The sequence below is a fragment of the Bubalus kerabau genome, chromosome 6 (assembly GCF_029407905.1).
Source record: "Bubalus kerabau isolate K-KA32 ecotype Philippines breed swamp buffalo chromosome 6, PCC_UOA_SB_1v2, whole genome shotgun sequence".
Classification (NCBI taxonomy): Eukaryota; Metazoa; Chordata; class Mammalia; order Artiodactyla; family Bovidae; genus Bubalus; species Bubalus kerabau.
The window spans coordinates 101,220,716-101,245,304 of NC_073629.1; the positions used below are offsets into that span (position 1 = coordinate 101,220,716).

Consider the following 24,589-nt stretch of genomic DNA (forward strand, 5'->3'; position numbering starts at 1 on the left):
TTATTCTAACTACCTAACATATGTATTCAATACCCTTTATTTTATATCCGGTGCTATGTTGTGACTTGAGGGCGCAGAGATGGTTGTGACCAAGCAGGCTACTGTTTGGGCAGAAAGGATGGAATGAATTCTGAGGATCAGTGAAAAGTCAGAAGAGTTTCACGAGAAGGTAATGCTTCAGCTGACACGTTTTCTGCAGGCCAAATAGGAGAGAACAGGTTCTGCATGTTCGAACAAAAGCCTGAGGTTTCAAAGTTACTCTCTGTCCTAGGAGTTACAACAGAGGAGCAAGAAGAGTTACACTAATAACAACAGCTAACACTTTTAATGTGTGAGAATTGCTAAATAAGCTAGAGATGATCTCAACGAAGAATTCATAGTATTCCCATTTTACAGGCGAGAAAAGTAAGGCTCATTGGTTAAGACTCTTACCTGAAGGCCACACATAAAATAACAAGTTTTAACCCAGGAAGACAGAGCCCCAGTTTCTATGAACCACAAATCAGAGAGGTGAATGAATGAGATCAGATTTCAGAAAGATTTCCTCCAGCCGCAGTGGAGTGGATGGGATAGGAATTCATGCAGGGGAGCTGGAATGCAACAACCCTGTTATAAGGAAGAACAATAAGGGAGGCTGTCTAAATAATGAGGGTTACGGAGGATCAGTACTAGAGCAGAGGCTGCGGAAATAGAGGCGGAATATTTTAGAAGTACTTGAAGAGATCTTTCTCTTCAGGGTTTGGTTAGACGTAGTCTTCCATGAGCAGCAGCGAGGGCCCGTACCCTGGTTTGGGCCTTACGAACAAGGAGGAGGCGTTCGTATTCTGAAAGGACTGAAAGAACGCCTCAAACTCCGACCTCAACCGTCGGCGGCGGGGAGGGGGATTGGTACTCTAAGGGCGGGAGCCCGCCCCCAGCAAGAGAAAGCGCTGAGTCATCCTGGCGGAGCACGTTGGGTCGGGGCGGTGCTCTGGCCATATCCCCCTCCCCATTCCCCCGCCTGCACCCCCGGCCCGCCCTGACTCTCGCGAGAGCCTTACAGGCTATAAAGGCGGTGCCCCGCGCACGCCTCGCGTGTCTTCGTCCTCGCTGGTGTCGGTCGTATTTCAGTGGAACTGGTGAGTGTAAGGGCAGCGCCCCCTCCCCGCCCGTCACCTTTTCCGTCTTCTCCTCGGGGCCCGCCCAACTCAGCTGGGCTCCTCGGACAAAGAAGGCGGCCAGACGAAGCGATCCTCGTGTGGGGCTCCTTTGGGTGCTGGAAGAGGTTGAAACCCGAGGCTAACGGCAGCTTGAGTCTCCCCTACCCCCAGCAATACAAGCAGAAAGCGGTGATTGGCTTGGGGTGGCGTCTGGGCGGGTTGGTGGTGATGGAGTTTCCTGACGGGCGGGTAAGGGAAACTTCTCGAGTGAATCTGCAAACTGATCAGGAACTGAGGGCTAGCCGTCGGTCGTGTAGTAGAGGGAGAGGCTGTTCCCGATCTTCAGGTGTGGAAAGTTACCTAAAAATTCCGTTCTCCGTCTTTATTTTTCCACCTGCAGAATGGGGTTTGTAGTGATTCTAAATGCCCTCGGTGAAGACTGAGCGCTCTTCTGCTGGAGCTTTCTGAGGTGCTAGGGTTGGGGTGATGATGGGAGTGTCAGGGAGGGTACATGAAGCGGGTTTTGAGGGTGTGGCTTTCACCAGGGACCTTCAAGGGGCGATTTCCTGAAGGGGACACACCCGGTGGAACTCCAGCAGCCTCCCCGCCCCCGCTCTTGGTCGTGCTTTAGTGGGCGTGGGGATCCCTTAGAAAAGCAGGTTTGAATAAGGAGGGTCACCTCCTGTGTTTGGTTGGGTTTTTAATTGTCACAGTCGATGTTCAGTCTTTCTTACGGTTGTAGTATTATGAACCAAGAATTTGGGGACTTGAAAAGTTAGCTTCTTGGGATTATCAAACTGATGACTTACTGGGTTAAATTTTACCTTGGTCTTGACCAGGGTGAATCCAGTGTTACATTGCTTTTTGGCAATAAATTGACTCTTGTTCTACTTACCATTTTTCCAGGATCTTGGTCCCTCGGTAAACTCACTTTTGAAAGGACTTCTGTGCTTTGAACACAATACTTAGAATTTTGAAATTGAGCAGATGCCATAATCTTGGACTTGGCCTCTTAAAAAATTGGATTGGCTTTAGGGTGTGTGTCTTGGGAAATCTACCCAGAGAAAGATTAAAGGGTGCTTCCCACGTTCTGAAGGCAGATGGAGGTGCAGTCCAGGGAAAGGGCATCATGGCAGCTTCTGGGGCTTGGGTGCTCAGAGTTTATGGCATTGCAGATTTGGGCCCAGGTTTGAGAGTTTCCACCCTCTTCTCTCTGTACACCTGTATAATAAACGTACACAAGAAAATGCAATTGTACAGATGATGGTTCAGGAAGGGTTCAGTTTATAAAGAAATTCCCATTTTAAAATGAAAACAACATTGTAAATCAACTATGCTGCTGCTAAGTCACATCAGTCGTGTCTGACTCTGTGCGACCCCATAGACGGCAGCCCACCAGGCTCCCATCCCTGGGATTCTCCAGGCAACAGTACTGGAGTGGGTTGCCATTGCCTTCTCCTAAATCAACTATATTCCAATAAAAATTTAAAATCTCAAATGAACAGTCCCTCCACTCAAAAATGAAAACAGAGCTGAGATTCAGAGATGTGTAATATTTTTGTTTGAAAAGTTGGAAAGCTCAGTTCATGCTTCTTACTGTTATAAAAGTTTATGTGTATATTCAAGACTAGACAATTTCTACAGCTGAGTCTTAAATAAATGAAGGTTGTTATCTAGAAAACTAAGACGTGTTTCTAATTCACTTTCTCTTATCTTTTCCAGCTGATAGCAGTATGTCTTCAGGAAATGCCAAAATTGGGCACCGTGCCCCCCAGTTCAAAGCAACAGCTGTTATGCCAGATGGTCAGTTCAAGGATATAAGCCTAGCTGACTACAAAGGTAAGAGTAATTAATTAGGTTCATTAATATGAAATTATATTACAGTGTAGGGAGGGCTTGTTCACTCTCTGTATCTCTTGTCATGTTTGAGTATAAAATGATTTTTACATCTTTAGGATAAGAGGCTGTTGCCTTCCTATTGAATTAAAAGTGGTGATTATCATCAGTGAACATAGGGTAGATCTCCCAAGTCCAAACTACTTCTGCAGAAGGCATATGCATACTTCATTATATCTGGACATAATATCTCAGTTATCCTCCCAATATTGCTCCTCAGTTATTTTACTGGAGATACACTCATTATCTTGTTACAGTTTAAAGCCTTGGACAATTTAAAGTCTCAGAGCTCAAGTCTTTGGAGCTGTGAAACTGTTCAGTTTACAAAACGTGTGTCACGACTGAGGGTTTAGGCGTGTTCCCTTGACATTTTACCCCCAGAGAAAAAGTGATGTCACAGTTGGAACAACTCTCCTTTCTGTTAAGTAGTTTCATGTAGACACCAGGCAAATACTAATGAGGATCTTTTTACTTTACTGTCCTAGAATAGAAAGGTATTCTGGGACAGTTCAAAATACGGATTTCCTAGCATTTAAACCTAAGAACTCAGGTGTCAAGTATACCTTTCTTGGTGATATAGCAGTTCATAGAGTTAGCTTTTGGGTAAAACCTATGACTAGGTTTCTTAACAAATTCCACATACTGGTTGGAATGAGAGCAGATAAGTGGGGCCCTATGGAGGGAAGCTCCTCCTGGCAAACAAAGTAAGTAGCACCATAGGGAGGTGACCCTGGCCCAAGGGTAAAGGCATGAGGTTTAGGAGGAGTTGCTCTGTGCCCTCCTGGGCTTGACCTGCTGAAGCTTGTTAGCAAAACCCTGGGGGAAGGTTGAAGTGAATGTCAAAAGGACCATCTTACTTTGATTTTGAAACATTGCTGGTATCTGGAAATGTGAATATTTGGAATTGTTGGTGAGAGGCTGCTTGACAGGTTGAAGATCTACTTCAATTGGTAATCAGAATGACTTTCATAAAATTTCAACTAGAAATCCTATTACCTACCAGGAGAATTTTGGGAACTTTTGTCTTAGAAATTTTTTCTTTGCTTGTGCATCCTATCAGACTTATTTGAACCATGTTTGTGGTGATTTAGGTATCGCTTAAACCTTACCTGTCATGTTACTGTGGTTCACTGTGGAAGAATACCAAAGGCTCTGACTTTCTCTTGTTGGTCTTGTTGCCTTTGGCAGAGAATCCAGCAGTTCAGCTCCTTCTGGGCACTGATTATATGAGTATTGGCAGTAGATGATTGCATCCTTGTTTTTTCTTCACTGAAGAACTTGGTGTTTGTGTTAATTTTAACTACCCAGAGAAGATCAAAATTAGACTGAACAGTGCTTATCTGTAGTTGGCAGCTAACATGGAAGAAGGAAAATTCTTACAGCTGCTAGGCATCATCTGTGTTGAGCAACTGGTGTTTTAACAGTTGTCTGCCATCAGTTTAAAAAGGCTTCTTCTTTCCCATACGAAAATGTCTTTAGGTTTACATTCTCTGCAAAGCAAGAAAGTCTATTTCAAAGGGTAATGGGCTTTTTTTTTTTTCCTCAGGAAAATATGTTGTGTTCTTCTTTTACCCTCTTGACTTCACCTTTGTGTGCCCCACGGAGATCATTGCTTTCAGCGATAGGGCAGAAGAATTTAAGAAACTCAACTGCCAAGTAATTGGTGCTTCTGTGGATTCTCACTTCTGTCACCTGGCATGGTAAATCTCTTGGTCCATTTGGCATGAGCTTATTTTAGAAAATTATTATGGATTTTTTTTTTTTTTGGTAGCTGTGCTGTGTGGCATGTGGGATCTTAATTCTCCACCCAGGGATCAAACCTGTGCCTCATGCAGTGGAAGCGTGGTAGAAGTCTTAACCACTTTACCCCCAGGGAAGTCCAGGCATAGGAACTTTTAAGCAGCAACTAGAACCGGAAGGCTTTGTCAATAGACTTTCAAGTATTGACTTCTGGCTCCTCATGGAAGGAGTACAAATGCTCTGACTTCCTCTTGTTGCTCTTATAACTTAGCAGCAGAGGAAAAGCAGCTTGGGTTGCAACTGAGTGTACCCTGGTGATTTTAATTGGCCTCAGCCATTTACTGCTGGGCTTCCCTCATAGCTTAGTCGGTAAAGAATTGCCTGCAATGCGGGAGACCTGGGTTCAATTCCTGGGTTGGAAAGATCCCCTGGAGAAGGAAATGGCAATCCACCCCAGTATTCTTGCCTGGAAAATCCCATGGACAGAGGAGCCTGGCAGGCTACAGTCCATGGGGTCCCAAGAGTCGGACACAACTTAGGGACTAAACCATCATTTACTGCTGGAAAAAATTTATTTAAAGTTTTCTGGGGGGTTAGATTAGCAACATTTGGGTGGGATAGATACAGTTAATGCTTTTGTTACAGAAGAATTTTAATGAGTGTGATTGTATGAGTGTTTTTTTACTATAGGATCAACACACCCAAGAAACAAGGAGGACTGGGACCCATGAACATTCCCTTGATATCAGACCCCAAGCGCACCATTGCTCAGGACTATGGGGTCTTAAAGGCTGATGAAGGCATCTCATTCAGGTATATGTGCACCAGGAAACTGGCTGATTGGCTGAAGATCTTTTATAAGTAGAGCTGTGATCTGTGGAGACTTTTATTTTTTTTTCTTGTTTTGTTGAGAAATAATTGATATACATCACTGTGTAAGTTTACGGTGGATGGCATAATGGTTTCATTCTTTATGCAGGACCTAAGGGGAAGGCCAGTTTCTGCTGATTTAACAGCAATTTCTAAAACTGTACTATCTCTCCCTCCGACCTTTAATATTTTCTTCCAGGGGCCTTTTTATTATTGATGATAAAGGTATCCTTCGACAGATCACCATAAACGACCTTCCTGTTGGCCGCTCTGTGGATGAGACGCTGAGACTAGTTCAGGCCTTCCAGTTTACTGACAAACATGGGGAAGGTAAGCCAGTTTGCCTGGTGACAGGACAGTGGAGTGATAGGGTGGGAAAGATGGTGGGAACAAACTCTACCAGACAGGAAAAGGGTTATTATGTCTCTTTAAGAAATTGCAGTCTCTGGATTATAATGGGTTGTGGGGGTGAGGTAATAGAAAAGTTTGGGGAGGAGAATATAAAGGATTTTTGTTCCATCTCCATATTCCCATCTTCTACCCTGCTCATTTAGAATTACTTACTGCTGCAGATTCAACTTGTTAAAGTGTAGGAGGATCTCATAGGTGTTAACATTTTTGTCTTTTAAAAATTCATTCTGTTGTGCAGGATATTTTTTGTATCTATAAGAATTATATTCACCAAATACCAAATTATATAAATGCTCAATATAAAAATTTTTTTTGAGGCGGGATGAGGGCAAGAGGTTTTGAGGTGAAATCTCTAGGTCCTTAGAGAAGTTTCAGGATTAAAGATGATGTTTTTGTTGAATCTGTCCTTGTAAAATCTAAACATGACTGAGAAGATTCAATTTATGGTTTTTGTCTAGCATTCGCTAGAGTGTAGGTCTTTCTTACTGCTCTGGTCCTTCTCATCTGAAATAGTCTCCTTGAAGTTTTTTTTTTTTTTTTTTCCTTGAAGTGTTTTTGATAAAGTCCTGAACTGCTTGCTCCCAGGCTCTAAGTTTATAAGACTGTAGCTTCTGAAAACTCCCCACTTTCACCCAGTGGAGTTGTTGCTTATAATGAGACCACCTTATTCCAGCTAAGAGTTTAAAGAACAGCTCCTCAGTCTGCTGCAAGTGCTGGATATGTAGGGGGAAAGGGATCTTGAACCCCACCCAGCCACCCCAGCTTAATGTAATTGAGGATATAAAATAGTTGTGATCACTGCTCAGATCTCATGAGTTACAGAAGGTGGAAGTTAAGAGTCTGGATTAGTGGTGTTTGGGGGACCCAAAAGTGCTAGTCTGGCTGGAGTGGAAGGCTAGTAGGTAATGGGAATTAGAAGAAACCATTTGCAGAAGTATGTGTAGGCTTTACTCTGGATTGAAGCAGACAGCTGCTGAGACTGCCCTCTGGTGGAGAATGGTTCAGAACAAAGATGGAAGGAGCTGAGGAATGGGTGGCAAAGTTGGCCCTTTATTGGACTTTCCCTTGCATGTGTAGTATAGACTTTTTAATTAATTTTTACTGGGATAGACTCTTGAACCCAAGCTTTCATGAGTTGTGAAGCTTGCTTCTTCACACTCTTGTTCTATGGTGCTTCCCATCCCACTAAAACAAGAACAGCTTTCTGTGTGCAGTCTTTAATGGCTTATAATACAATAGTTAGTATTTGAGTGCCTGTGGATATCAAGCACTCTATGAGGTGCTGTCATGTTATTTGACAAATAATCCTGCAGTCCTGTTTTTAAAATTGAGATACATGTTAGTTTCAGGTATACAACATAATGATCTGATATTTGTATATCCTATGTTCCTATTTTGCTTTAAAATTCCTTTTATCTTGAATTTACACTTTTTTGGGGGGATCTTTGAGTGAACCTGTATTACATTTTAGCAGAGAAAAGGGTGAACTGACAATACTACAAATAAATTTTTTACTTAAATCCTATGTTCCTATTTTTTTTTTAATTTTTCAAAAATTAAATTTTTCAAAAATTTATTTATTTTTGGCTCTGTTGGGTCTTCATTGCTACTTGGGCTTTTTCTAGTTGCGAGTGGGGGCTACTCTCTAGTTGCAGTGTGAGGGCTTCTCATTGTGGGGGCTCCTCTTGTGGACTATGGGCTCTAGGGCACTCAGGCTTCAGTAGTTGTGACTCCTGGGCTCTGAAATTAGGCTCCATGGTTGTGGTGTGCGGGCTTAGTTGTTCTATGACATGTGGGATCTTCCTGGGTCAGGGATGGAAATGTCTCTTGTGTTGGCAGGCAGAATCTTCACCAGTGAATCACCAGGGAAGCCCCTGTGTTTCTATTTTTAGGACCAATAAACCACTATTTAAACACTGTATGTATTCAGTTAATGGTAGAACTGGGATCAAAATTCAAAGCCCTCTTTTTTTTACATAGTTTAAAATGATGAGAAAGGCATTGTTTAGAGCCTTCTGTGTTAGGGAAAGTTGTACTTCAGGTTCTGTTGAAAGCTGGCGAATGTGGGATTCAGCCAGTTCTGCTGAGCTTCATATTCTTAAAATCCAGCACTGTTGGGTATGAATCCAGGTGTGGATCTTTCTTTCCTGTCATTGATTATTGGTACAGTCTTAAGTGCCAAGAGGCCTTAGTACAAGGATACTAAGTTGTCAAGATTCTTCTTTCTGGCTCATTATTCCTTCTATCTTGGTGTCGTGGTTTGTAATTGGGCTCTTCTAAAGCTGTGTTTTCTTCCTGGACAGAAGAATCTTTGGTTTCCCTGGTGGTAAACTGCTGGGTCTGGTCTCTGATTTTATGCTGCTCTTTATTCTCAGAAGCTTGTTTATACTTATGACCTGTGCTCTAACCCTTTGCTGGCACTAAAGCCAATGACTATGTAAGGATCAAACAGATTTTGTAAAGTAGCTAAGTGCATACATACCTTGTTCCCAGATGGCTGTTTGTAGAGTCTGACCTCTGAGGCTATGACATCCTTGCTGCTAAGTCGCATCAGTCGTGTCTGACTCTGTGCGACCCCATAGATGGCAGCCCACCAGGCTCCCCCATCCCTGGGATTCTCCAGGCAAGAACACTGGAGTGGGTTGCCATTTCCTTCTCCAATGCGTGAAAGTGAAAAGTAAAAGTGAAGTCGCTCAGTCGAGTCCGACTCTTCGAGACCCCATGGACTGTAACCTACCAGGCTCCTCCGTCCATGGCATTTTCCAGGCAAGAGTACTGGAGTGGGTTGCCATTGCCTTCTCCAATGACATCCTTAGAGGGGAAGAAAAGGGCTTCGCTTCTCTCACTTGAGAAAGTGAGACTTTTGCTGCTTCGTTACTGGACTTTGGTGACTACATGTCTCCTGCAAGACAAAACAACAGGTTAAGAGTGGAATATCAGAGATCACTCCCCTTATCTCACTTTCCTCAGGTTTTCCCAGGGAGCATTGCTAACTCAGGATGATAGGAAAGACTGAAGGTTATGCTTTTCTGCATAAAGTATTTGAGAGATTCAAACTCAGACCTTTTGTTTACCAAGGTATAGAAGGCACTTACTTAGTGAAACAAGCAGGACCTTCTGTGGAGGTCCTGCCCCTTTGTGTTTCAGGCATTCTTGTTTGGCAGAGTTAAGGAACACTAAGACAAACTTAGTGTTTGTCTAAGAACACTTAAGACAAACAATACCCAGCTGTGGATGTGACTGGTGATAGAAGCAAGGTCTGATGCTGTAAAGAGCAATATTGCATAGGAACCTGGAATGTCAGGTCCATGAATCAAGGCAAATTGGAAGTGGTCAAACAAGAGATGGCAAGAGTGAATGTCGACATTGTAGGAATCAGCAAACTCAAATGGACTGGAATGGGTGAATTTAACTCAATGACCATTATATCTACTACTGCGGACAGGAATCCCTCAGAAGAAATGGAGTAGCCATCATGGTCAACAAGAGAGTCCGTAATGCAGTACTTGGATGCAATCTCAAAAACGACAGAATGATCTCTGTTTGTTTCCAAGGCAAACCATTCAGTATCACAGTAATCCAAGTCTATGCCCCAACCAGTAATGCTGAAGAAGCTGAACTTGAACGGTTCTATGAAGACCTACAAGACCTATTTTAGAACTAACACCCAAAAAAGATGTCCTTTTCATTATAGGGGACTGGAATGCAAAAGTAGGAAGTCAAGAAACACCTGGAGTAACAGGCAAATTTGGCCTTGGAATACGGAATGAAGCAGGGCAAAGACTAATAGTTTTGCCAAGAAAATGCACTGGTCATAGCAAACACCCTCTTCCAACAACACAAGAGAAGACTCTACACATGGACATCACCAGATGGTCAACACCGAAATCAGATTGATTATATTCTTTGCAGCCAAAGATGGAGAAGCTCTATACAGTCAACAAAAACAAGACCGGGAGCTGACTGTGGCTCAGATCATGAACTCCTTATTAGCAAATTCAGACTTAAATTGAAGAAAGTAGGGAAAACCACTAGACCATTCAGGTATGACCTATATCAAATCCCTTATGATTATACAGTGGAAGTGAGAAATAGATTTAAGGGTCTAGATCTGATAGATAGAGTGCCTGATGAACTATGGAATGAGGTTAATGACATTGTACAGGAGACAGGGATCAAGACCATCCCCATGGGAAAGAAATGCAAAAAAGCAAAATGGTTGTCTGGGGAGGCCTTACAAATAGCTATGAAAAGAAGAGAAGCGGAAAGCAAAGGAGAAGAGGAAAGATATAAGCATCTGAATGCAGAGTTCCAAAGAATAGCAAGAAGAGATAAGAAAGCCTTCTTCAGCAATCAATGCAAAGAAATAGAGGAAAACAACAGAATGGGAAAGACTAGAGATCTCTTCAAGAAAATTAGAGATACCAAGGGAACATTTCATGCAAAGATGGGCTCGATAAAGGACAGAAATGGTATGGACCTAACAGAAGCAGAAGATATTAAGAAGAGGTGGCAAGAATACACAGAAGACGGAAAAAAAAAAAAAATACACAGAAGAACTGTACAAAAAAGATCTTCACGATCCAGATAATCACGATGGTGTGATCACTCACCTAGAGCCAGACATCCTAGAATGTGAAGTCAAGTGGGCCTTAGAAAGCATCACTACGAACAAAGCTAGTGGAGGTGATGGAATTCCAGTTGAGCTATTTCAAATCCTGAAAGATGATGCTGTGAAAGTGCTGCACTCAATATGCCAGCAAATTTGGAAAACTCAGCAGTGGCCACAGGACTGGAAAAGGTCAGTTTTCATTCCATTCCCAAAGAAAGGCAATTCCAAGGAATGCTCAAACTACCACACAATTGGACTCATCTCACATGCTAATAAAGTAATGCTCCAAATTCTTCAAGCCAGGCTTCAGCAATACGTGAACCGTGAACTTCCTGATGTTCAAGCTGGTTTTAGAAGAGACAGAGGAACCAGAGATCAAATTGCCAACATCTGCTGGATCATGGAAAAAGCAAGAGAGTTCCAGAAAAACATCTATTTCTGCTTTATTGACTATGCCAAAGCCTTTGACTTTGTGGATCACAATAAACTGTGGAAAACTGTGAAAGAGATGGGAATACCAGACCACTTGACCTGCCTCTTGAGAAATCTGTATGCAGGTCGGGAAGCAACAGTTAGAACTGGACATGGAACAACAGACTGGTTCCAAATAGGAAAAGGAGTACGTCAAGGCTGTATATTGTCACCCTGCTTATTTAACTTCTATGCAGAGTACATCATGAGAAACGCTGGACTGGAAGAAGCACAAGCTGGAATCAAGATTGCCGGGAGAAATATCAGTAACCTCAGATATGCAGATGACACCACCCTTGGCATAAAGTGAAGAGAAACTAAAAAGCCTCTTGATGAAAATGAAAGTGGAGAGTAAAAAAGTTGGCTTAAAGCTCAACATTCAGAAAACGAAGGTCATGGCATCTGGTCCCATCACTTCATGGGAAATAGATGGGGAAACAGTGTCAGACTTTATTTTGGGGGGCTCCAAAATCACTGCAGATGGTGAGTGCAGCCATGAAATTAAAAGACGCTTACTCCTTGGAAGGAAAGTTATGTCCAACCTAGATGGCATATTGAAAAGCAGAGACATTACTTTACCAAAAAGGTCCATCTAGTCAAGGCTATTGTTTTTCCAGTGGTCATGTATGGATGTGAGAGTTGGACTGTGAAGAAAGCTGAGCGCTGAAGAATTGATGCTTTTGAACTGTGGTGTTGGAGAAGACTCTTGAGAGTCCCTTGGACTGCAAGGAGATCCAACCAGTCCATTCTGAAGGAGATCAGCCCTGGGATTTCTTTGGAAGGAATGATGCTAAAGCTGAAACTCCAGTACTTTGGCCACCTCATGCGAAGAGTTGACTCATTGGAAAAGACTCTGATGCTGGGAGGGATTGGGGGCAGGAGGAGAAGGCGACGACAGAGGATGAGATGGCTGGATGGCATCACTGACTCGATGGATGTCACGACAGACAGACAAACTGCTGCCTTCATATCTCTGAAGAGCCAACTGATAGAAGCAGCAGCTTAGTGTTAGGGTTTACACAGTCCTAACTTTGTCATTTTTTAGCTTGTGTTTTTCTTGGGAATGGGGGTAAGTCATTTTTGTCAGTGTTTACTGTGGTTATATATGATAGAATTTACCTTTTTAAGTGTATAATTCAGTGGCACTAGTTACATTCAGTGTTGTATATCTGTCACCACTATTTCTCAAACTTTTTCATCATCCCAAATAAGTAGTAGTAGTAACCATGAAGAAATAACTCACCATTCCCCTTTCCGTCCAGCCTTTTGTAACTTCTGTTCAACTTTCTGCATTTATGAATTTACCTATCTTAAATATTTTATGTGCGTGAAACCATACAATGTTTATCCATTTGTGTCTGGTTTCTTTCACTTGGCATAATGTTTTCAAGGTTCTCAAAAGTTTATCCAGGCTGTAGTATATATCAGGGAGAAGGCAATAGCACCCCACTCCAGTACTCTTGCCTGGAAAATCCCATGGATGGAGGAGCCTGGTGGGCTATAGTCCATGGGGTCGCTGAGGGTCGGACACGACTGAGCGACTTCACTTTCACTTTTCATTTTCATGCATTGGAGAAGGAAATGGCAACCCACTCCAGTGTTCTTGCCTGGAGAATCCCAGGGATGGGAGAGCCTGGTGGGCTGCTGTCTATGGGGTCGCACAGAGTTGGACACGACTGAAGCGACTTCGTTGCAGCAGCATGTATCAGAACTTCATTCTTTTTAAAGGCTGAATAATATTTTATTGTATATGTATGCTTCTTGGTGGCTGAGACAGGAAAGAATCTGCCTGCAATGCAGGAAACCCAGGTTCAATCCCTGGTTGGGGAAAATCCCCTGGAGAGAGGGATAAAGCAACCCCCTCCAGTATTCTTGCCTGGAGAATCCCATGGACAGAGTAGCTTGTCGGGTTACAATCCATGGAGTCGCAAGGAGTTGGACACGACTGAGCAACTTTCACTTTTCATATGTATACTACATTTTGTCTGTTAACAGGTTTTTTCCACCTTTCGGCTATTGTGAATAATGTTGCTAAAATATTGGTGAATATATCTGAATCCTTGTTTCTAGTTACTTTGAATATATACATAGGAATAGAATTTCTGGGTCCTATGGTACTTATGTGTTTAGATTCTTGAGGAATTTTCAGACTTTTCCCACAGCACCTGTAGCATTTTACATCCTCACTAACAGCAGCAGCAGCAGCAATACCAAGCGTTCTTTATATCCTTCCCAGCATTTACTTTCTTTTTTTTTTTTTTTGACTATAGCCATCTTAGGGGATATGAAGTGGTATCTCATTGTGGTTTTGATTTGTATTTCCGTAATGACTAGTGATAGCATATTTTCACGTGTTTGTTGATCATTTGTATATCTTTGGAGATACATCTTTTTTCAAGTCCTTTGCTCATTTTTTAATTGTCTTTTTGTTGTTGTGGGAGTTTGGATTTAATTTTGGCTATTAATCCCTCATTAGATATGATTCGTAAATATTTTTTCCCATTCTGTGAGTTGTCTTCAAAGAATTTATGGATTTTTGGATGAACTTAGAGCCCATTATACAAAGTGAAGTAAGTCAGATAAAGATAAATATCGTATATGAACGTGTATATATATATGGAATCTAGAAAGATGGTACAAAAAACTTAAATAAGACATAGAGAACAGACTTAGGGACATGGGGAGAAGGGAGGAGAGGGTGAGATGTATGGAGAGAGTAACATGGAAACTTACATTACCATATGTAAATTAGATAGCAAAAGGGAATTTGCTGTATGTCTCAGGGAACTCTGTATCAACCTAGAGGGGTGGGATGGGGAGGGAGATGGGAGGGAGGGGACATGTATACCTATGGTTGATTCATGTTGAGGTTTGCCAGAAAACAAAATTCTGTAAAGCAATTATCCTTCAATTAAAAAATAAAGAATTTATGGTTTTAGCTCTTAAATTTAGGTTGTTGATGTGTTTTTAAGTAAATTTCTTGTATATGGTATGAATAGATGACCAGCATCATTGTTGTTAATTTCTTTAAATTTCAGTTACTGCATGAACAAATTAAGTATAGTAACTCGGGCTACAGTGAGGATTAACTTGGATATTTAGTTTTGTACTGATAGGCTGAATGATCTGACTGGAGGATAGACCTCCTGGCACCTGAATGTTGAAGCCCTTTAGGGCTCAGATTTGGTTTTGAGGCATCCAGTTGTCCTTAGGAGGGTGGAGCTTACCACTGATTCGGTTATTATCAGTACCCTTTCTCTTGCAGTGTGCCCAGCTGGCTGGAAGCCTGGCAGTGATACCATCAAGCCTGATGTCCAGAAGAGCAAAGAATATTTCTCTAAGCAGAAGTGAGCGCTTGGCCATTTTAGGGCCAGGCTGCAGTAGGCGGCCTTGAAAACAAAACCTGTTTTGTCCTATTTTCGTGCTTAAAACCATGATCTTACACTCCGCCAGGATGTGGTGTGGGACAGGACGGGCCTTTCCTGCAGGGGTTGGGGACACCAGCCTTTCTTCCTCTGGACGGAAAGACCTGAGCCAGGCCAACTGATGTATACTGTAAGGGGGTATCACTTGATCTTTTGTAGTTGTATTAAAGTTGAAATGAGACCTTGTTGATTCTTCATTGGTTGGGGGGCAGGGGAAGCTTTTAAGAGGAATTTAGTCTGCTTTCCTGCTTTGGGAGAAAATGAGGTGCCAGAGCTGCCTCAGAATCCGGAAATGATATTGAGGGAAAATGTACATAGACAACAGGGAAAAGAGCAAGACCTGCTACAGTATCAGCCGAGGCGCTGCAGTTTATACTGTAGGCTGGGTTGCAACCAGGTGCTTGACACTTACAGTACTAGGAGGGCTACATGAAAACCTGGATGAATGCCTGGGACTGGATCTATGAAAGATGACAGAGTTAGGGGCTTTAGGTACCTTTGGAACTGAAAGGGGGAGACAAACCCAGGGCTGGCTTTCTGTGTCAAAAGAACAGTGGTGAGCACCTCTTGGCTTCCCTGGGTTTCCAGCCTTGATTTAAGGGTAGTTCTCGTCCTCATGAAAGTCGCTCAGTCTTGTCCGACTTTTTGCAACTGCATGGACTATATACAGTCCATGGAGTTCTCCAGACCAGAAAACTGTGAGTGGGTAGCATTTTCCCCTTCGCCAGTGAATCTTCCCAACCCAGGAATCGAACCAGGGTCTCCTGCATTGCAGGTGGATTCTTTCCCAAATGAGCTATCAGGGAAGCCCCATCTTTCCTGATGCTGGGAAAGACTGAAGGCAGAAGGGGATGACAGGATGAGATGGTTGAAGGACATCATGAACTCGGACATGAGTAAGGTCTGGGAGTTGGTGATGGAGAAGGAAGCCTGGCGTACTGCAGTCCATGGGGTTGCAAAGATTTTGGACGCGACTGAACTGAACCTTGTTCTCATTTATATCTGTGTCGTGAGGGAGGGTTGTCAGTGGGGTGAAGGGGGATTCCTCCTGGGCCCAAGTCTAGGGCACATTTACAACAGAAGATCCTTTAGTATGTGCCCTTCCGGGACCCCCTCCCCCCCCCCCCCCCCCCCAACTAGCCCAGCCTACCTGTGGGCAGTAGTACAGGATTCCCAGGGCTGTCAACAACAGCTTACTGTATGCTAAGCCATTTCACATTTATTCAGTCACCATGATAACCCTCTGAAGCAGGTACTATTATTTAGGGGATAGTTCCTCCTTATGCCCTGTAACAGGTAGCATTTTGAAGCACTGCAGAGAAATGGTAACAGGTAGTGATTCCATGTTTCAAGGCAGGTGGGAGGTCTGGATCTACTTTGGTCTTAACCAAACTTTCCTGAGCCTTGTTATTTTAAGATCTCTACTAGAATAATTTATCAAAAATAATCATTTTATACCCAAAATAAGTTTCTTCCCTGGTGAAATATTAATAGTAGTGTAAAAGTCTTTTAACAGGTAGGTGCCACTGCCCTAAATGAGGATCCCACAGCCAGGGAAGGATCAGGGTCCAGGGGATATAGGTGGGGAAACTGTGGGACTGAGCCAGCCTCTCCTGGGATTCTGAGGCTTCTTGGGTAAGAGTGTAGTGAAGTGAAGCTCTTGGGATGGAGAGCTAGGCTCCTCTGAGGGCTGAAGCAAGCCCAGTAAGGCCAAGCGTTGGGCAGGAGGAGTTGAAAAGTACGCCTTCTGCTCTTCTGAGTAGCGCTCCTGAGGGGTCACAGCATCCCGATAAGTCCAGTCACGCCAATGGAAATTGAAGCGTTCAAGCAGGCTGATGCGGTCAGCTCTTGTGGGTACACAGTCAACGGGCTTTGTGGGTGGCAGATTCGGCACCTCTATTCCTCGCAGTAGCACCACCCCTCGGATGGCAAACCAGCCCCCAAACCTGGGATGTATGCACACACCTGCTATGTGCTGGGGAGAGGGTAAAAAGAAAACAAGGTCATGGTGGTCATATGGGCACCAATAACTACCATCAGTGCAAGCTAGTTCACTTACTTCTCATTCAACAGACAGTGATTCTACATGAGAGCCTGTCAGGGAATTCCCTGGTGGTCCAATGGTTAGGACTCCATGCTGTCACTACCAAGGTCCCAGGTTCTATCTTTGGTCAAGGAACTAAGATCCCAAAAGCTGTGCTGCATACACACACACGTGAACTTCTGTCAGTCTTGGCTGGGCTCCCCTACTCCGTCAACTCTTCATGAAGTCACTGACCCCAAGGAGAGTTTCCTTAAGCTGAGCCTCAGCTTCCCAGTTGCACCGTGGGTTTAATCGCAGCTCTACCTGCTCCATTCTGTCACAAAGAATAACAGACTAGTTCTCTAACCAGATCCCTGGTGGCTCAGATGGTAAACTGCCTGCCAGTGAAGGAGACATGGGTTTAATTCCTGGGTATGATTGGGAAGATCCCCTGGGGAAAGGAACAGTAACCCACTCCAGTATTCTTGCCCAGAGAATTCTGTGTACAGAAGCCTGGTGGGCTACTGTCCATGGGATCACAAAGCAGAGTTGGACACAACTAAGTTTGAGTGAACTCCGGGAGTTGGTGATGGACAGGGAGGCCTGGCGTGCTGCGATTCATGGGGTCGCAGAGAGACATGACTAAGCGACTGAACTGAACTGAAGCGACTAACACTTCACTTTTTCTGACTTGATGTGTCTGCAAGTAGACGAAATCGTGGAACTGGATCATTGACCATGGTGCACTCTTGTCCTGGATTGGGCCCAGCAACTCCTATACCCAGGGAAGGTGGAAGAATGGGACTTGAAATTTTTTTTTTTTGCTGTGCCACATGGTTAACAGGATTTCAGTTCTCTAACCATGGACTGAACCGGGACCATGGCAGTGAAAACCTGGAATCCTAACCACTAGACCACCAGGGAATTCCTGGGACTTGAAATCTTCATGGAATTTTATTTCATTTTCGTTCTCAGCCCCTATTTGCTCATACTTGCCCTCTGACCTGGGTCCCCCAAGGGTCAGACTCCACGTCCTGTCGCTGGTAGTAGTAAGCAGCCCCTGCTACATGGGCTGCTGTCTGGGCCAGGATCTTGGGGCGCCGGTTGGGGTGTACCTCGTAGTCAGCGATGACTTCTATCTGCAGCTCTGGGAGGCTCTGGGATAGAGGATAAAATGAAGACTTTTAGCGCAACAAGAATCATGATCATGTTCAACAGAGCCTTCAGTTGTGTTAACATGGCCCTGTCTTTAGAAGTCATTTTTTTTTTTTTTTAGAAGTCATGTTTAAAGGGAAAACATGACCTTAAACTTGGAGTGGGATTGGAGGCTCCAGTGTGAAGAAAATGATAATTCTGTTTAGGATTGTTCAGAAACCTCTGTTACGGCTCTGCCCTCCAGAGGCCGAGTGCAGAGGAAGACGGTCCAGCTTTGGGGAGACCCAGTGTATGCATACCTATTTATGTATACGTGTAAAGTATGTAGTGCAGGGGTCCTGTTCTGTCCTCAAAAGACCCCATAAGGCTCCCAGGTCTAGGGCAAAGACAGGTGAGAGATGCATGGAGAATTTTGGGGCTTATTCCTATTTCACTTGGAGGTCAAGGGAAGTCTGCTCATCAAGTTGCCCATCAGGGAAGGGTGAGATCGATCCATTTTAGACCTCGTTGGCTAGAGGGGGTGGCTAAACCTGAGATGAGAAGGCAGACTGGGGAGAGATCACGATGTCAAGGCTGGCTTTAGGATAGCCTTCTGCTGGGGAAGTGGCTCCTTGTTGTAGGTCTAGATTCTATACTGAGTTTAGAGGAACTGGAAGCAGATGCAGATTTGGAAGCTGGGTGAGGCTATAGCCAGCCTTGCTCACCTCTCTAACTCGGCCCAGGTGGTAGGCCACACACTGGTCCACAGGGTCAGTCAGTGGTTGGAGGTGGCGGCTCTGCAGGAAGGGCTTGAGGGCCCGGTCAAACATGGCAGGTGTGCTGAGTACCAGGAAGGCCAGTGTAGGTCCTGGCAGGGGCAGGTGGAAGGCTGGAGGCAGGAGTGCATTGTACCATGCCACCTGGAACAGAGAGAAAATTCAGGCCACACAAGAGGGCCAACTTAGGCCTTAGGCACGCCCATACCTTGGCCTGGCATTCAAGGTTTCATGCAAATTGTCCAGCCTCCTTATTCAAACAATGAAATTCTCCTGATGATGTGTGTTTGTGGGGAACTCACCTGACAGTTATAATAGAGAGGCAAAGAATTCATAAACAACTAAGAAAAAGAAGAAATTGATTGTAGTGTGGTTAGTGCAATAACAGGGCCAATGAAGGTCCTCTGAAATTAGAAAAGGCTTCTTGGAAGCTGAGTCTTGATGGCTGGGAAGGTACTTACAGGCTGATGTGGAGAGGGAGAATCTGGTGTGTGTTTTAAACAGGTCCCAGCATAAACAAAGAGGCAAAAAATGCAAAGCATACTTGGAGAATAGCAAATTGTCTAGTTTGATAGAAATGAAGCATCTGTGGAGGAGAGCAGAGGGAGAGAAGGCTGGAGAGGTCAGTAAGAATGAGACTGTGACTGGCCTTGAATACCAATTGAAGGAATATGGGTCTAATTTGCTGACAGTGAGGGGTAGGCCTTTGAAGATTTAAGAAGCAAACTGACATGATCAGTTTTAGATCAACCTGGCTGCAGTGTGGAGGAAGGAATAGAGGCAAAGTGACAGCAAGGAAGTTATTGCAGAAATCCAAATGACTAAGAGTGGGCTGAACCAGAGCATAGATAGGTTGAATTTAGGAGACAGATTCCTAAAGATCGCTGTGGATGACTGTATGTGGCGCTGGGAAGGGGAGAGAAGTAGGAACACAGGATGACTGGCAGGGCTGTAAGTGGCACTGTTCAATACCACAGCTCCTACTACCAAGGTCTTCTTGATTATATCCGACAGGCATCTCCAATCTCTCCCACACCTGCCATCCACCATTATCTCCATACCTTAACTCAAGCTATTTCTGATATTTGAGATGTACATGACCCTCCTTCCTTCCAATCTATCTTTTCATATATAGCTCAACTCCATTTTTTCCAGGGAAGCCTCTCTGAGGCTAGACCCAACTACCTCTTCCTCTATAATCCTCTCCCAGCATTGCTGTATGCCACTCAGTGGAAAGTGGAAAGGGTGGCCTCTTAAGCATCAGGCAAAAGGCTCAGGTTGAGTTGATTTAGCCCTGCACTAAGCACAGGGCTCAGTGCAGAGGGCACTGGATGTGGGGGGAGATGGACCTATGTGACTAAGGGTAGGTCCTGATGCCAGACTTCTGTGTCAGGCAAGTGGACAGTTTCTAAACCCAGCCCAGCATTGATGATTGGCACCATTAAGAATGTAACCTTTTGCAGATAGACTGAACAACCAAGCCAACTGTTTGCTTGTTCAACATCCAGAATGCCCTTTGCACATGAGCCATACAAACATTCTCAGACCTTGCCCTCTCCTAAACTCCTTCAGGAAGCTTCCAAAGTGACTCTGGCTCCACAGATCCCCTTCTTCCTCTAAATTACCTAGGTGACAAAAGCACAAGGTTACTGGATCACATGGTGTCTCCCACTCATCAATATAGCATTGTAGGAGGGTAAAAGAGATAACTCATTGGAAAGACTTTTATGTTGGGAAAGACTGAAGGCAGGAGGAGAAGGGGACGACAGAGGACGAGATGGTTGGATGGCATCACCGACTCAACGGACATGAGTTTGAGCAAGCTCCGGGAGTTGTTGATGTACAGGGAAACCTGGCGGTGCTGCAGTCCATGGGGTGACAAAGAGTCGGACACGACTGAGCGACTGAAAAATAACAACAAAAGAACAAACCTGCAACGCTGCTCTACCCATTTAGCCCAAGCGCCCTGTCTCGACAATCAAACGGACTCGCGGCCAGAGGAGCTCGAGAAAGATCAGAAAATTCACGGGCCTCACGTCAGTGGCACCGAAGCCATCCATACGCTTCGCCCTAGCACCGCAGCAGGGATAAACCAACCTGGAAGGGGTAAACTTCGAAGCCAAAAGGGCACAACGTGTCCTCAATCTTCTGCTTCAGCTCTGCGACTAGCGGCTCCATAGTGCACGTTACACACTGAGCCTGCTGGGGAATGGAGTCTCAAGGTTACTCGGGACTTTACGCTTTGAGACAGCTTGGACTCCATTTCCCAAGAGCTACGGGGATCAGCTGCCGGACTGTGTCGTCTCTGCGCGACGCATCCTGGGACACGTAGTTTATTCAGTTCGTAGAGGCACCCACTACAGAAGCAGAAAAACTCGGTTTCCCGACAAGCTTCACGGTGGGGCGGGCACTGTGACTGCGCGTGTTGCTTCCAGGGAAACGTAGTTCGGTAGCCTCCATCGCCGGTTGTCTACAATAGAGGCGAACTCAATTTCCCAAGTGGCGCCGCAGAGGCCAGTCCGAAGTCGGGCTTTCCCGGCCTACCGTAAGGTTTGAACTGGGCCGCGGCAGTGGTCACTGGCACAGTTTCGGTGTTATGGTGTCAGAGTTGTGAGTCTGGGGACGTCTAAACCAAGATTCAGCATCTTCAATTCCCAATTGATATCTGTTTATCAGGGCATCCCGCTTTTCCCCTAATTTCGCAAGGAAGCCGCTCCCCGGACTAGTCCCAGAAGCGCAGTTTTGGTCTGATTATTGCTTCCTTACCTTTAGTATTGCATCCCCCCACTCACCTCTTTAGAGCTTACGTTGTGGTCTTCCCTGGGCTGTGTCTTTGGTGTCCACAGTGTGCGGAGCAAGGGCACAAGACTCCAGGGAGCCAGACCCTTGCCGTAGGAGCCTGAGCTGGTCTGAGCAGCTCGACGCGCTTCTCAATGCTAGGGACCGAAATGTGAGCAGGATTAAGGTGAGGGGGCTCCTGAGTCCCCCACCCCTTTGTTTAGGGGATGTGGGTTAATAGATTGCAAAACAGAACTCATTGACCTGTGCATTTGTTTCTTTTGTAGCAGCGGCTGTATCCACTTGGAGTCTCTACCTGGGGTAAATATTGTCCCTCAGCCTTTCTTTCCAGTGTTATCCACTGTTCCTTCCAAATTCCAACTTTTCTTTTCCTGAAGAAACATCTGTTCCCCCCTCTGCCTAAGGGGCTTTCCACTTGTCCCTTCCTTTTTCTTGCAGCAGGAGACCTGGCTGGGACTTGGATTTCCCCTCATGACTTGCCTGCTGAGTCAGGAATCCAAGCTCAAAAGGCTTTGGCTCTAGAGGCTCCTGTATTTCCAGAGAGGCTAAACTGGCCTGAGGCCCTCAGTGCATCTTCTCTCTGGGATGAAGTTACTATTCTTCGATCCCAGCTTCAATCCCAGGCTCAGGTGAGGCATGGTGTGTATATTTGGGGTTTGTGTGAGTGTGTAACTGATGAGGTTACCAGTGGTTGGGGAGCTCATGGGGTTTTTCTGCCTGGGTAGGTGACTGAAGCACTACGGCAGGCTGTCCAGGGCCTGCTGGAAGAGCGAGAGCAGCAGAAGTACCAGATCTCTGCCCTGGAAGGTATCTGATCATTCTTTTCTTCATATATGCAGCCTCAAATGTGTGTGCACATTTTGTGGCTCTTCTATTGTCTGTGCACTTGTGTCTTGATTTGCAAGTGGAGTCTATAAGGCTCATGTGTGAAGTTCTTAGGGGGCTGATCCCCTACTTGTCTCCTTGTAGCATCACTAAGGTTGCTGCAGGGGGGCCCAGAGCAAAGGGTCCTTCTCCTGGAGCAACATCTGGAAGAGATGAGAAGGGAACTGCAGGGCCTTCAAAGCCAGGTGCAGGAACAGGCCTGAGCCCAAATACAGACAGGACCACAGAAGTGCAGTGCCACCAGTGGCCTTCATGAAGAGCTTCAGAATGAGTAAGTGATGGGCAAAACCTTGCCTTTTTCAGCCCTGAACTCCTGGTACTCTGGTAGCCTCCTCTGGGCTTGTTAATTGGCTTTAGAATGACACTGCTCTTATCCCTGAAGGTGGCAACTGCTGTGCGAGGAGTCACAGATTCTTCGGGAGGAGCTAAAGTTGCTACGGGACCAGCTGAGTGAGTGAAAGATTGAGGGTGTGTATGAATTCACCTGTTCCCTTTTCTGAAAAGCCTTCTTGCTTTCCTTATAAATGACCATACCTTTGACAGCTTGAGCTACCCAGAAACCTGGCCAAGTATTTTGTCTTTTCTCATATGGTGTGAGTGTGTCTTTCCAGTCAGCTTGGAAACTTTCCAGTAGCTGGACCAGAATGTATCTGTCCGTTTTCAGTGCCAGGCTGGGCGCAAGGCAGGGAAGGGGAAGGAAGGGAGTTGGAGACGTTCCCTCACATTTTCTCTCATCTGCAGGCCAGCATCAGGAGCTGCTGCTGAAACAGATAACTGAGAGGCAGCAAGCTCAGGCCTGCAGCTGAAAGGTAGGACCAGGATCGGACCTATTTGTTCATCTCTCCCTTTGGAGGCCCCTTCCTTTCTCTATCTATTCTGTTTTGCAGGCAGGCCAGGATACCCTCTCCTACTCCTATCTCTTTCCATCTCTTCCTTGTACTGACTCCACTTCCCTCCAAAGCTCTTCTTCCCAAGCCCTCTGCTAAAGGACATGAGAAACTATCTTTGTCCCCATGAGGGCTCCAAGTGGGCTCAAGAGGCTAATCATGGGGAGGTGGGTGCTCCTCCTGGAGAGGTAGAGGTTTGGTCCTACCTGGCCCCATGGTATGGCAGATGTTGGATCAGCTGCAAAGTGGCCAGGACGGCAAAGGTCACAACCTGGAGGCTGTCAGAACAGAGGTCCAGGATGCCCGGCAGGAGCATGACCTCCTCAGGTCAGGGGGTGTGGGTGCTTATGGCGGTGGAAGGGATTTGGCTCACAGAGGCCAGGCACTGGGGACCAAAGTTCAGCTATCTCAGATTTGACATGAGCTGGTAGGGAAGGTATGGTAGGGGGTTATAGCCCATATGGGCAGTACTGTACATTTTCTTTACTTGATACAGTGTCTCTGAGGTATCTCTGTATTTAGAGGATAAAGAGGGAAGAGACTGGAATCCTAGCCTCAGAAAGGAGGACAGGTCAGGTCTGTGCTGGGAGGGCCCCCTTGACCCACTGTCACCATGTCTACCTCTGATTCTTTCCCCTTTGCAGGACTTCTGTTCATGTCTTCCAATCTAAGCAGCCCACCTTCGCCATGTCGCTTTCTTCATCTACCTCTGAAGTCAGGCTTCTGGACAGTAACAGTAGCAGGGAACTTTTAAGGAAGCTAGGTGAGGGTAAGGCAGGAGGCTAAATTTGAATGGTGCCTGGATGCCAGCTGCCTAATAGTTTGACACTGGATAGAATGGGGTCTCTGCCTCTTTCTTTGGAAATCCATCAACCTCTGTTGCTCCTTATCCCATCAGGCCTGTATGTCCCTCCCCAACAGGGCCCAAGTCTAGGTCTGTGTGTAACATAGTGCTTGCTGATGATTTGTTCTTTTTCCCCTTTCTCTCCTCATAGATCTCCAGAGGCATACCATTTCTAACCCGGAGCCCAGCAGCTTTCAGCTCCAGGCCCAGAGCCTTGAGCAAGAGGACCTATTCTTTAAGGGCCCCAGGATACTCCTAAGTGACCTGTAAGGACTTGTAGTGTAGTAGGATGAAGTCTTCTTTGCTCATCTTCCCCTCCAAGGTCCTGTTTCTGAGTTGCCTGCCGGCTCCCCTCTTGATCTAGTTGGTGTTTGCCCTCCCTACTGAGGCTTGTCACTGCCTGTCCATCCCTGTCTACCAATTGCAATAAAATGGTTTAACCCTCCCTGAGATGACACCACCCTTATGCAGAAAGTGAAGAGGAACTAAAGAGCCTCTTGATGAAAGTGAAAGAGGAGAGGGAAAAAGTTGGCTTAAAGCTCAACATTCAGAAAACTAAGATCTTGGCATCTGGTCCCATTACTTCATGGGAAATAGATGGGGAAACAGTGTCAGACTTTATTTTTTGGACTCCAAAATCACTGCAGATGGTGATTACAGCCATGAAATTAAAAGAC

General features: G+C 45.2%; 3 protein-coding genes across 5 annotated transcripts; 2 read left to right on the forward strand and 1 right to left on the reverse strand.

The window, feature by feature from the left end:
• The first annotated feature begins 1,064 nt into the window (after window positions 1-1,064).
• Window positions 1,065-14,745, forward strand: PRDX1 (peroxiredoxin 1). The gene is made up of 6 exons (XM_055586039.1): window positions 1,065-1,118; window positions 2,862-2,978; window positions 4,582-4,735; window positions 5,466-5,588; window positions 5,845-5,975; window positions 14,405-14,745. Exons 2-6 carry the CDS (start codon window positions 2,873-2,875, stop codon window positions 14,488-14,490), a joined length of 600 nt encoding a protein of 199 aa, XP_055442014.1. The 5' UTR covers window positions 1,065-1,118; window positions 2,862-2,872; the 3' UTR covers window positions 14,491-14,745.
• Window positions 14,746-15,765: 1,020 nt separating this feature from the next.
• MMACHC (metabolism of cobalamin associated C) lies at window positions 15,766-20,735 on the reverse strand. Of its 3 annotated transcripts, XM_055586042.1 has the most exons (6): window positions 20,595-20,684; window positions 20,306-20,401; window positions 20,045-20,122; window positions 18,447-18,641; window positions 17,592-17,744; window positions 15,766-16,539 (listed from the first exon to the last, which is right to left on the reverse strand). In XM_055586042.1, the coding sequence occupies exons 4-6, from the start codon at window positions 18,549-18,551 to the stop codon at window positions 16,126-16,128; spliced, it is 672 nt and encodes a 223-aa protein (XP_055442017.1). In that variant the 5' UTR covers window positions 18,552-18,641; window positions 20,045-20,122; window positions 20,306-20,401; window positions 20,595-20,684; the 3' UTR covers window positions 15,766-16,125. The 3 variants fall into 3 exon arrangements, with proteins under 3 accessions (XP_055442017.1, XP_055442016.1, XP_055442015.1); XM_055586041.1 differs by lacking the exon at window positions 20,306-20,401 and having other exon boundaries at window positions 20,595-20,661; XM_055586040.1 differs by lacking the exons at window positions 20,045-20,122; window positions 20,306-20,401 and having other exon boundaries at window positions 20,595-20,735.
• Window positions 20,736-20,992: 257 nt separating this feature from the next.
• On the forward strand, window positions 20,993-24,355 carry CCDC163 (CCDC163 homolog). Its single transcript, XM_055587126.1, is given in 6 exon segments — window positions 20,993-21,107; window positions 21,563-21,605; window positions 21,857-21,886; window positions 22,586-22,631; window positions 23,713-23,831; window positions 24,064-24,355. Coding segments are annotated over 6 exon segments (360 nt in total). The 5' UTR covers window positions 20,993-21,093; the 3' UTR covers window positions 24,172-24,355.
• Window positions 24,356-24,589: the final 234 nt, after the last annotated feature.